Here is a 12,867-nt window from a genome sequence, read left to right as displayed (position 1 = left end):
GGCGCGCACAAATGGTGAGCGCTGGTCCGTGTCACGTGCGGACCAGATCAGTGCTATGTACGTCACGGCTTAAAAGGCTTTAAGTTTTATGTACAAAAATACCACCGTAACTCAAACAATGCCCACACCATTATAGCCGCTTAGTTTGAAGTTTCTGATTCAAAAAACCACCACCAAAATGCTTCAAACGGCATTGCAAGTGTCGGAAGTCTGTATGGGGTAAGGAGTCATCGCAAGTGTATTTCTTTTCTCACGAGGACCAGTTGTATGCAAGTTGCATAAATCAACATAGCTGCAACTGTAATCCTGGCTCTCAAGACACTGAAACTAACCTGATTGCAACACGGGCCCAATGGTAGTCCCCTTCAGGCAGTCCAATAGCTGACACTGCAGCAACCATGTGACCGCAAAAGGAAAGGTCGTGTGACCACACATAGGGAAGCCCAATTGAAAAAAATAGCAGCGCTTCACCTTGTTAAATGACCAAGTGATACGAAAGTTTTTCCACACGAAGGTACCACGATGAAGTGGTTTAGTTTAATAAATACCTTTTCAGGATAACTCCATTCCCCTGAAGTTCAAATTGTCAAGATTTTAATGTTTAAGTACTTCGACAAGTGACATTTGATTGGCCGACTGTATTGTGACTTGCACCTGTCAACATTTCCCTTCTTTCAAATGAAAGAATACTTAGATTTGAAATGCTTTTGTACATACAGAAAATATCCTTCCTGCTTTTGTGTTCAATTCCTCATCCACAGTTCCACTGAATCACCGAGGAAATTCATGTTGCTTTAAATTAAAAATAATTTTGAAACGGCATATTTCTTGGTAGAAAAATTAAACTGGTTCTCTGACTCTTTGGGTTTGTGGAGCACATTTAGTGCTTTGGTTATAAACAGAGGCCGATCAACCGCACAATTTGTGCGTGATCACTACTTACCGCACGCAGTGTGGAGTCCCAGTACCGCTGGAATATCACACAGTCCGCTCTCGCTTCGTCGTCAATCCCGACATAAAGTAATTTTCATTCATATTGTTTTATTTGACAAAAATACTATTAACTCAAACAGTAAGCACTAATTCCACACAAAAGTCATTTAGGCCGACAGGGTTTGAAAGTTACAAATCCAGTCATGCAAGTGTACATCAACAGCACTTCCACTTCATAAGACAAAACTCCTTCATCTCTTGTTCATATAGATTCGGTACCGTCATTTTCCTAGTTCTGGATGGCGAAAATTATTCAGTAAGACTGCAGCTAAAAAAATCCTCAAATTTGAGTGAAATATGGTAAGAAGTCAACTTTCTGGTTTGGATATAATTCAATTTTTTTTCAAAATCTAAGCTTTTACATTTGGACTGAGGATCGATCGATGAAAGTTACGACATCTTTCCCAGTTCTGGATCGGTTTAGGATCAAGACAAAAACGTCTTCACAAATAAAAAGTAACCATACAAAAAGTCCATTTTCAGCCAGAACCATTGTAAACAGTTGCTTTTCTAATAGAATTTTTTTGTTTTGAGAAAATTAGATGAAAAATAAAAATTCCAATGAATTAAAAAGTAGAAATTGCGTAAAGTTTGACTCGACTTTTCAATTGTACAGTGAACTATCAACGGTACCCTCCCTGCGCCACACAGTTGACTAACCTATTACGTCACATACATTTCTGTTGCGCCCGTGTAGTTAAGTTCACAATAACTTTGCGTACGTTGTAACGCTGCACGATCCGAAAGTAGGGGGAAAAGCTTGCACTTTTCGGTAAATTAACAAAAACGGAAACTCTAAAAAAGTCGTTTTGATTAAGCAGACATTAGATGCAAAGGTTTATATGACTATTCAATCTAAAGAAATATTTGAAATCACATGTAGTGAGTGACCTATCGCCCGTGAATTTTAGTGGTTTTTTGCTCTTGTGAACTAGGAAAATTCCGGAACTAGGAAAACGACTTGCGGTACAATGGGCCGAGTGGATAACAAAATTAGCTTTCGATCTCCAAATTCAAGTTTCATGTATGACCGCGGGACTGGGTTTTCAGCGGCACGGTGGTTTTCCAGGAAGTCTGCCCTTCAGTAAGAAAGTTCACAGACATTTTATGCATGGATGTTCGTTCCTTATTTAGTTATTTTCTTAAGGGTACCCTGCCCGGAAAAATGGAACCCGATTTTGAACTCGACGCGCGGGTACCCAGGTAACCGGCACAGGCCTAGCATTTGATAAACCATCACACCCCAAAGAGACATGTATGGCAGGCGTACCACCTATCCACGAGCATTGTGCCACAGCAGTAATGGCTTCCAATTCTGGTTGTCAAATTATACTATTGAGATGATTTTTTTTTTTTTTACGCATGCAGTAAGGACACCTTTTTCCTCTCGTTTTCTTCTCTCCAGGTCTTTGCCCGCATGGACAAGCTGATGCGGGACATGCCCGTCTTTGGCGCCTCCAGCCGCCAGTCCCTGGCAGAGTTTGACCTGCGGTGGCGCCATTGGCAGGACCAGTGCAGGCAATGCCTGGAGGACAACACATTCATCTCCTACTCCCACCTGCACGCAATATGCAAGGTATGCCTTTTTGTCAAGACCCTAGAAAAGTCAAATTGAAACCCAGGTTCTCTTGTCAATGGATTACATGCTTGTCAGCTTTTACATAATTTGTGCATTGTAATGGTTCCTGTGCAAGAATTTCTTTATATGGAATTCTCGAAATGCACTGTCGTGTCGACCTGAACCAGTTCAGTCGAATCTTCTTCATAAGAGCACTACTAATGGAATATGCTGCTCATGACAAGGAAATGTTCAGATCACAGTCACTTCTTCCTTGTTTTCATTCCTGATCATACAAAGTTCCTGCTATACCACGATACTCTGCAAAGTCTGAAGGACTTCCTATTAATGAGGTTTCACTGTATGTGTAGTCTTGGGGTTCTCATTTTAAAGACCATTTAAGTACCTGTTCGGTCTTTTTTCTCAGAACATTCCACATTCGTAAGCAAAGTAGGGATTTTATCTTAGCCAGGAATTTCACCTTTTATACACCGTAGGAAATGTCTTTTTTTTTTAGCTGTGGTCAGCTCAGTTGCTTTATCTCGGTTTTTTCCCCCTTTTTCATTATTCTGTTAACTTAGCATGTCTTTGAGTCATTCTTGTTACAGAAAATCCCCAAAGGATCAAAACTGATTACAAAAAGAACACTCGCGGATGCCATCAAGGAGCATAGACATTGTAAAATGTGAAAAAAACACTTACAAAATAAACCAAGAAACAATGTAACATTTTTGCTAAGGATTTGCGGGTACACCATGGGATCTATCTCTTGATGACGTAAGGTTCTGAACAGAGCCAATTAGTGTCAATTCTACGTTTCGACCAGGATGCTCTGGCTGCATTGGGAGAGTGTGTAACATTGTAACCTTTTAGCGCATTTCAGAGGAGAAAATATTTTTCCAACTACACATTCAAATTGGAAACAGATTTCAGAACTTAAATGGCATAAGGATGCATTGAACTGACAATTCAAGGATTTATAAAGGACGTAATCATTTGTTGATTTTTTTTAAGAAGATATATCCGCTGACTTATCGAACATTATGGTTTTTCATCCAGATACTGTCTGGGGACCTGTCTGTGTTGTCTGAGCAGGGAGATGTGATTGCAAGCTGGTATCAGATGCTGGTCACCAAACTTTTGTACTGCAACCCGACAGTCAGGGCACTAGACCTGCAGCACCACGCAAAGGTAGTCAGACAGAAAAAGATTTCCTGATGATGTGGGCATTTGTGTGTGTGACCAAGTTTGATCAGGGACTGTCAATCACAGGTTAATTTCCTTACTGAAACCACCCGTTGAACCACTCATATTGGAATTTTACTTTTGTCTTCCTTAAGTAACATTTTGGAAAAGTAATCTGGAGATGGGTAAAAAATGAATTTTATTAACGACCTTTCACATCTGGCGATACCTAGGTCTCCTCGTTCATGCACCTTTTTTTCACTTGCGGTGCTTTCTTGAAAACAAGATTGTACAACCTTGCAAAGATTTACCTACCTGCAGTCGATGGGTTCCAGATTCTGTTGAGTTGACATCACGCAGTTGTTGTCAGCAACGGTTCGATAAAATATTAGAATCTTTCGTAAAAGTTGAATATTGCTTTATGTTTATTACCTTATAAATTACCAAAAAGTGTAAAATATTTTGATCGGTTTTTATTTTGGCGTTTACCCACAGACTACCTTAAAATTTCAAACCGTAAATGTTCATCTGCACAAGAGAGACTGCCGCATTGAACTGTTCTTCATGTATTTTAGATTTTTGAAAATGATGGTTCAATTTGTCGCAGGATATTTCTTTTTTATATCAGGTAATTTTTCAGTTTCTATAAATTGATATACTAGCAAATAATTTTCAAAGCCGTTTTTCCAAGTTGGATTTTTTAAGAAGAAACTGAAGGAAAAAATATTACAAATTCTAAAATCTGTACACGTTATTTTGTGTATAATATGTTTTCATGTTTGCAGTGATTTATTACATCCACTTTCACTTTTAAACAATCCCTTTTTCTCCATGCTCCACATTGCTTGCTTCTAACTTTTTACCTTTGAAAAAATTGTGCTTTTCGAAACAGCACCCTGTGAAGTGTTAATACCAGATGCTGCGTCCTAGAACAAATGCTAATTGAAAGCACCTTCAGGCACAGGAATGTTGCTCATCAACATTTGTATCCAACATGCTTGGATGCCGCAAATGAGCCAAAACCTGGTTGAGAGAGCGAGTAGCCTTGGGGCGCACTGCAAGACATTGTAGGGATGAGGTTGCTTGAATAGTGAATCAGTGCAGACCTCCCAACCCTCCCGACTTAGGCGAGAAATTTCTGCTTTTTCGCTTCGTGTCTGCCATTCTGATTTCGCCCCTGAAATTTCCACCAAATCGCAATTTTGACATGCCTATCCTTTACCGAAAAATGTCCATGTAATCTTATGCATGTACTGTACCACAACATGCCACCTCCGCGCCTGCGCCCTCTTTGAACGCGTAATTGCCATGAGTTGGATGTGATCACATGACAAAACGCCCTCTATCGACAAGCTACGGCTAAGTCTGAATCACTTAATTACAGACGAGTCTATGGTAGTGCCCATGGCCAGTTCCCATAGAGTTGTGTATGCATCACGCAGTGCCCATTTTCACTCGGAACCACAGCTAAGAACGTTTAGATTCAAGACTAAGCACTGCTGTGAAATCATCCACGATAGTGTCAAATGTGCAAGCACCATACTGTGAATTTCGCTTTGAATTTGCACTGAACTTGATGGTGAATCAACATATTTAGGAGATCAAAATTATTGTGGACCATTTCAGATGAAAATTTTATGGAATCGGTGAGTACGTGCAGTACTCTAAACCATTACGGACTCGACTCTTGTACAATACAGCACTGAGTTTTCCTTGTTCATGGTAGTACGGAGAATATTCCGCTTTTTCATGAAAAATTCCAAATTCGTAACTCTTGATAGCCAATGTTGGGGGGTCTGTCAGTGGCAATTACCAGATTTGAATGGAGATCATTGTGGGCGCAGCATGGAGCCATGTTATTTGGTAGGCTATGGTAAAGCCAGTCTAACGAAACAGACTGAAGTATCTTTCTTGGTCAGACGTGTTAGAAATTATTTTTAGCATCAATGTAAAGAGTGGTATTCTCAGGAGAAAGTAGCTTTTTTCAGACTTTCAAATGTGTACTTTTGTTCACCGTTGTGCAATCATACTTTCAGTATCTGTGATTTTAATTACAAATGTATTTGGTATCTTAGACTTAGCAACTGTCTTTATTGCTGCCTTGACAGGTTTTATTTTTATTCAGTGCTCTGTGGGATTGTCATTGATGAATAGATGTCCCGTCTGTGCTTCTTCAAAAGGCTTGCTTCCAAGGTGGCGTAAATATCTTTAAAAGATCTGTTCATTTTGTTACCCAGGCCTGCATTGACGAGTTGGGTGGTTCGTCCAGGATGAATGCAGTGGACAACATCTTGATGGCGGCCTTCGAGTTTGACGTTCATCAAGTCATCAAAGCTAGCAGGTGCATACAACAGCCTCCTTCATTTTGTTTCTTTTTGATTTTGTTGTCTTCATAATCAAAGATGGTTCTGTATTATGGCTTCATAACCCAAAGTTTAGGACCAACGAAAAACAATTGTTTAATAGGCCACTCTCCCTTCCTCCATGGTTAAAAGTTATTCTCCAAAAAACACTGAAGTATATGATTATTTGTACAGGTAGATTAAGGTGTGATTTGACCAGGTCACTGTAACTTTGAAAGTGAAGCTGCTTCTGAAAGTGTCAGCTGTGGGCACGGTATACACAATTGAAGGGACTGGCTAGAGGCTATGGTTACATTCCGTAGCATGTGTGGGTCACTTTAAACAGCCACAGCCAGGACATTGTGGATGCAGCCAGTGGCTTAGTATTTGTGTAGAAGACACTGTAGTTGAAATGTCTCTGCATATGGTTCCTTCCTTTTCTGTTGACAGCGCCACCATGAGTAACTGGTGGTTTGTGGCCCACCTGGCCGACCTGTTGCACCACTGCGGCAAGCTGGACTCCCACCAACTCAAGTAAGTGGAATGCTGTGGCCTCGATACATAGCCTGTAGGTCAAGCCACGGGTTGCGGCTTGGAATCCAACCTGGGGTCATTCAAGTGTGCCCTTGGACAAGGCACTCTTTTAGCTGCTCCCCAGCCAGGAGTAATTGGGTACCCTATGAGGGCAGAGATAATGTGATTGATTTAGCTGCTTTTCACCGAAATCGAGCTGTACACTCCCCACTGAGCTGAGATGGTATATGTATTTGGATTGTCTCATGGGCCCTGTCAGCAGGGGTAATGATAATGAAAAGCGCTTTGGTCTTAGTTAAAAGCACTATATAAACACCTGTTATTAAGTAAGATGATATATATAATGCTATGAAAAAGTTCAGTCGCAAGAGGTGGGAGGAAAAGCCCCACAGAATCAGGCAGGGACTCCCAAAAGCCCAATCCATTTGTCTGGGCAGGATTTGAGTCATGGAGCTGTGTCAAATTATCCGAGTGCTAACTCACTGTGGAAAGTCAAGCCTGTTGTACACGACCGGTGGAAAACTTGAAATTTTGTACAGCTTGTATTTGGCTAGTTGCATTTCTGTATCTGTATTCTAACATTAAATGCTTCAACAAAGCTGACACATCAAAAGCCTAAATGCACAATAAGTAATGGGTGTTTCATGTTGCTCATGGTAAACAACGTAAAAGCATGCGCTCTGTGCTGCAGATGAATTTTGCTGAAGGTGTTGACGCGAGATGACGTGTAATAATAATAATAATAATAATTTATTCATTTATAAAGCGCAAGTTCCAAATAGAATTGTTCAAATGCGCTGCACAATAAAATGACTTAAATATATACTGAGAAAACCACACTAAAATATTGTATCCATGATGGACCATAGTACATCCAAAATTATAATACAAGCAGAAACTTTAATAATGAAATAATTATAAATGTGAAACATCTGTGCAAATTAAATTTGTAAAAACACCCAACGAAGTGTAATAAAATAATGCAAAATCAAACCACAAAAAATAACATCCAGATCAATAAAAGGCCGATTTTAAAAAGATGGGTTTTTAGCATCGACTTAAAATTACTAAGGCTACTAGCTCTCCTAATGTGAATAGGTAGGGCATTCCAGAGGGTAGGGGCAGCATAACAAAAGCGCAGTCCCCAAGGGTGACTTTGGTGCCATGAAAAGGGTGGCCGAGAAGAGTCGTCATCAGAACTGCGAAGATTGTAATGAGATGAGGGCTTCTTTATGATAAGCTGGCTAATTAAACTGGTGCTAAACCATAAAATCATTTAGTCAACAACAATATTTTGGAATTAATCCTGAATCTGACTTGAAGCCATTGAAAATCGATCATTAATGGTGTAATATGACAAAACTTATACGACTTACAGACAAGTCGAGCGCAGGCATTTGCATGCGTTGAAGATGATTTATCTGACAGTCAGGTAAGCCATAGAGAAGGCTGTTACAGTAATCTAAACGACTAATATTATGCAAATAATAAAATGTACTACCACATATCTTTTGAATATGAGTATTCATCAACATATGAACATCAAACCATGAATCTAAGTTGCAAGCAACGGGCGTAGGAGTTACCGAACAACCACCAACACGAATGGAATCGATATCAACTTTAGACAACTGTTGGGGGGTCCCAATAATCATAAACTCAGTTTTACTGTCATTCAGCATAAGACCACTGGCTAACATCCAATTATGCAAATCCTTAATACAACCCTCCGAAACAGCTAAATACGACCTTTGATTTTCAGAATAGTCCGTGCTAAATGAGAGATACAGCTGCGTGTCATCAGCATAACAGTGAACCTGTGGAAGATGGGTCCGAACAACATCAAACAGTGGGCTAGTGTACAAAATAAATAATAATGGACCAAGACAAGAACCTTAACCCCTACCCCAAAATGCCTCTAAACTTCTTTTTCAGAGAGGGGAAATGTCCTATAGATATGTGTAAGTCTACAGAACGTCTTCTTTTCCTGCATCGTGTTTGACATCTTTTGTTCACAAGTCCACAACTAATGAAGCTCAGTGTAAAAGTAAAACTTTAACTGTTTTGAACCTTTTTCCTTAACGTTGAATGGACTAGGGGAAGTTTATTTTTTATGATCGCCAACTGTGGGTAGGCCCACCTTGTGGTCAGGTTGTCACTGTCAAAAATTAATAGTTATTTCAGGTAGAAGTAGATATGCACTTGCTACATTGTATTGTGTTACTGTATTGTATTGTATTGTATTGATATATTGTATTGTGTGTCCAGTTAGTCCTGGAAGAATCAAACTTTTGACCTGGAAAAGTCCTGCAATATTTTTTCACAAAGGTGTATGAACCCTGATATAGCTCTCCAAGATGAACCTGGTCACACAGAAAACACTGTAACAGTGTAGCCAGGAAAAGATGCCAAGGCACTTACAGAAGGACTGTGCCATGAAACACAATCCAAATCCACGTTAGCCTGGGCGTGACTTGAACCCAGCTCATGAAAATTGAAGGTGAAGAAAGCATTGTACCAAGGCACTGTACTAACCTTGGCAGGATTCGAACTTTAGTCACAGAAATGGAATAAATAGGAAAGCACTTTTCCAGGGGAACATGATTCAATCCACATTTAAATATGGGTGGGATTCGAACCCAGCTTTCCGAGACGGAAGGTGAAGAAAGCACTGTACCCTTGAAATCCAACCCACATGTTGGCCTGGACAGGATTCAAACCCAGATCGCTGAAATGAAAGGCAAAGAGGGTACCAGTGTTCCTGCCCGTCTCCTGCAAGTGACCTAACATCAGTTTTTTGTCTTTCATTTTGCCCCATTAGTTTTGGTTCCAACCTGAGAGAGTTCCTCCTTCTGGAGTATGCCTCCACCTTAATGTCTCACAACAGGTTAGTCCTTGCTCATTTGCGGCAGTCAAACTATGAACCTAGTTTTTATTTAATCAGTTTCTGCTAAAAACAGTGTTAAAAAGATGAAGTTTTCGTGCAATTGACCACAAAGGGAAAAATGTAAATCACCAAAAACATGATAGTGTTATTTACTTGTTCCCCCTTTTTGTACCTTGTTTGTTTTGTACATCAATTTATGGTATTTTTGGCAAATTGGGCTTCAGTTCTTAAGGGTAATATAACAATGTTCCGTAAATACTTGGGTTTCTTACATCTTTTCAATTGTTGCTTACAGCCTTTGGCAGGTTGTTGCTGGCTACTTAGACCATTGTCCAGAATTTGGGAGGTAAGCAGGAAAGCAGTGAGTCTATTCTACACATGCAAAAGTGGGACCAATTTTCCTTTCATGTACCCTGACTGAGTAGTATTTTTGCATGGAACCTGTACTCAATGCAAGAGAGACAACTGTCACTGTGAGAAGCCTGCTCGTTTCTTACAACATCCAGCAGGCTAGCTATCCCAAGACCAAACAACTCCAGGGTCTCAGCCTGCCAGCCTGTGGCAGTGTTCTGTGGGACTAGCTCCACATTGTTGTCTCGAAATAAGCAGTTCATGCTGCTTCCATAGACTGCCAAATTCTCAGTCTAGAAGCGCCATGTAACCTGAAGCTCTGCATAGTGAAATTAGTCATTTATTCTGCTTCTCCAAGTTAACTATAAGGAGCTCGTAGGTACTCATTTCCCAACAACATTTCCCAACAGGCATTACCTGGAGCTTTTCATTGAGAGGGTCCCGCTGCAGTCAGAAAGGAAAGCCACGAAGGTGCTGAGAGTGTGTGAAGAACGGGAAATGACTGAACAAGGTACATTGTACACTTAGGAAAAGACAATTGTGCTGTTTTTTCTATCACAAAGCTCTAAAAAAACATTGAGTGTACATGTATAGCTTTTATTTTAAAAAAAATTGGTGCTCTGAAGGTCAAAGCCCAAGATAAGTGTCAATTTTTCTAATTCCTAATTTGGGCGATTCACAGTAGTGCGCCTCCAAGAGTTTGCAACACGGCCAATCACAATGCTCGAAATGTAGATCCTTTCTAAATGCGCATTGGGCTGACAGATTTCGTGAATTGTGATTAGCCAACGCATTACAAACTCTTGGAGACACACCATCGTATTCGTCCTGAACATTCTTGGCAAAATTATTCTTCAATCCCCGTAATTCTCCACTGTGTAGTAAACCAACATCACAGTCTTTCAAGGAGTCTCAGCTTCTCACCTTCAATCCTGCATAATCCCCCAAACCACCTATATTCGGAAGTATTATGGACGTTGGGGTTAAAACCTTCTGATTAAGAAAACACATTGAAATGTACCTGACATTCTTCATTAAAAATGTTCTACTCATCCTCTAAACCTGCCTCCCTATTCCCTTAGTGAGGAGCATATGCAAGGTCCTTGGGATGCGAGCCCTCCAACAGGGCCAGCTGGGCTCCGCCCTGTCCTGGTGCATCCGCTCCAAGGATGCAGCCTTTGCCACGTTCCTCTCGGATCGGTTCCTGGCCGAATACAGCCTTGGAGGTGGCTTCTCCAACCTGGACCTGATCGACAACTTGGGGGCTGCCATGCTGCTCAGCGATCGACTTACCTTCCTTGGTAGGTCAGAAATACCTTGTTTGATACTGAAGTATTACATAATATGAAAGTCTAGTTATCGCAACTTGGAGTCTGAAGCTTGATGCTTTGTCCAACTTAAAGCTAAACTGACAAGTTTAGCTCCACTGGAAGTGTAAAGTGTACATGTTAGCCAGTCTGGAAGTTAACAAGTCAAGTTTAGCCCCACTGGAAGTTGAAATGTCATATTTAGAACCGCTGAAAGTTTTAATGACCTGTTGATCACCCCTGGAAGTTTAAATGTCGTGTTCCCTCTGGAAGTAAAACTATACCAGTATGTAGCTCTGCTTGAAGTTACAGTGACATATTTAGCACCACTGGAAGTTTAAGCATCATATTTAGCACCACCGGAAGTTTTCATGTTAGTGTCATGTTGAGCGCCGCTTGAAATTTCAGTGTCGTGTTTGGCTCCTCTGGAACTGAATGTGTCTTGTTCAGCCCAACTTAAAAGTAAAATTACTTTGCAGTTGAGGCCAGATCCACATATACAAGTTCCAATCATGCTTAGCATCTCCTGCACAAAGTCACAAATGGAGCTCTCAGATTTTGCAGTTAACTGATTTTTAAGTGAACCTCTGAATAAATAAAGAGTCTCATTTACAAGTTCCTGAAAATTGAGTTCAGGGTCTTTTCTTTAGGTTAATTTAAAAAATTTGTAGTCTTAATGAGCCAGTTGAGTACTTTCAAAAAGCAAGGCCATGCAGGAACAAAGCACACCTACCTCGCTTCAATTGGGACATTTGCTGTTGGAATACTTTAAAGTGTTTCATCTTTTATTTTTTTCACAAGTCTTGAATGTGTTCCAAATTCATCGATCCACCGGCACACAATGTATAGAGCTACTCCAGTGTGAATATTTACACAATTATGCATCTTTTCCAAACACATGAACTTGAACATAGTCAACCCAGCAATTCAATTGATAAGGCAAGTCAAATGTCAGTTGTAGCAATTGCAAAATATTTGCAGTGGTCCTTCAAAATTCTTCATCCATGCATTTTGTGTGTCAACCCTAAAGGACCCTAAGTAATGAATGAAGCTCTTGCATTCAAAACTATGAAGGTAGAAGCCGCTTTCAAGAGCAAGCAAATTATTTTTTCGTTCATTTACCAGGGAAGTACCGAGAGTTCCACAAGCTGTACGAGAGAGGGGAATTCCAGGAGGCAGCCAGTCTCCTACTATCCCTGCTGACTGCCAAATTGGCTCCAAAGAGGTAAGATTGTGTGTCATGAACACATGAACCAAATGTCAAAACTTCCTCTTGCAAGAGATGAAAATTCTCCTAGGGTTATCTTCAATCCAAGTTGCCAAACCCTTGTGAATTTTTGTATAATGGAGATGCCCACACTGTCCTCTCATATTTAAATCTGAGTGTGAAATCTCTACTGTTCAGCAGGTTTTTGCTTCTTTTTTTTTAATATGCCGAGTTTCATTTTCCGCTTTTTTGCCATCGATGGGCCAGATTTTCCTCTTTTTATTCTACCGACGGGACACGACAGCCAGGCCAAACTTGCACACCCTCAGGACTTGAACGTCGTAATGCATGCGTACAGTGCATACAAATCTGTGTGGGCAGTACTCGGTGCAGAGCAAGCCTTGTGTGTAAACAGCATCCTCGGACCATCCGGTCATTGTGCTGTGATTGGCAGCCAATGAAATATCAATATTCGTGTATGTGTCAGCGGGACCCATTACAGC

At 40.5% G+C, this 12,867-nt stretch overlaps 1 protein-coding gene across 1 annotated transcript in view; it reads left to right on the top strand.

Annotated features, from left to right (window-relative positions):
- The window catches only part of LOC110986054 (nuclear pore complex protein Nup85-like), a 30,701-nt gene that overhangs the window by 13,516 nt on the left and 4,318 nt on the right, over positions 1-12,867 (top strand). The window contains exons 9-17 of the mRNA XM_022247650.2: positions 2,399-2,569; positions 3,611-3,742; positions 5,974-6,077; positions 6,529-6,612; positions 9,434-9,499; positions 9,795-9,845; positions 10,261-10,361; positions 10,933-11,151; positions 12,283-12,382. Coding sequence (XP_022103342.2) covers positions 2,399-2,569; positions 3,611-3,742; positions 5,974-6,077; positions 6,529-6,612; positions 9,434-9,499; positions 9,795-9,845; positions 10,261-10,361; positions 10,933-11,151; positions 12,283-12,382 — 1,028 coding nt within the window. The remainder of the gene's footprint in view (positions 1-2,398; positions 2,570-3,610; positions 3,743-5,973; positions 6,078-6,528; positions 6,613-9,433; positions 9,500-9,794; positions 9,846-10,260; positions 10,362-10,932; positions 11,152-12,282; positions 12,383-12,867) is intronic.

The sequence above is a fragment of the Acanthaster planci genome, linkage group LG07 (assembly GCF_054643075.1).
Source record: "Acanthaster planci isolate LZ-2023a linkage group LG07, COTS_SCS, whole genome shotgun sequence".
NCBI lineage: Eukaryota > Metazoa > Echinodermata > Asteroidea > Valvatida > Acanthasteridae > Acanthaster > Acanthaster planci.
This window is presented reverse-complemented; position numbering and strand designations above follow the sequence as displayed.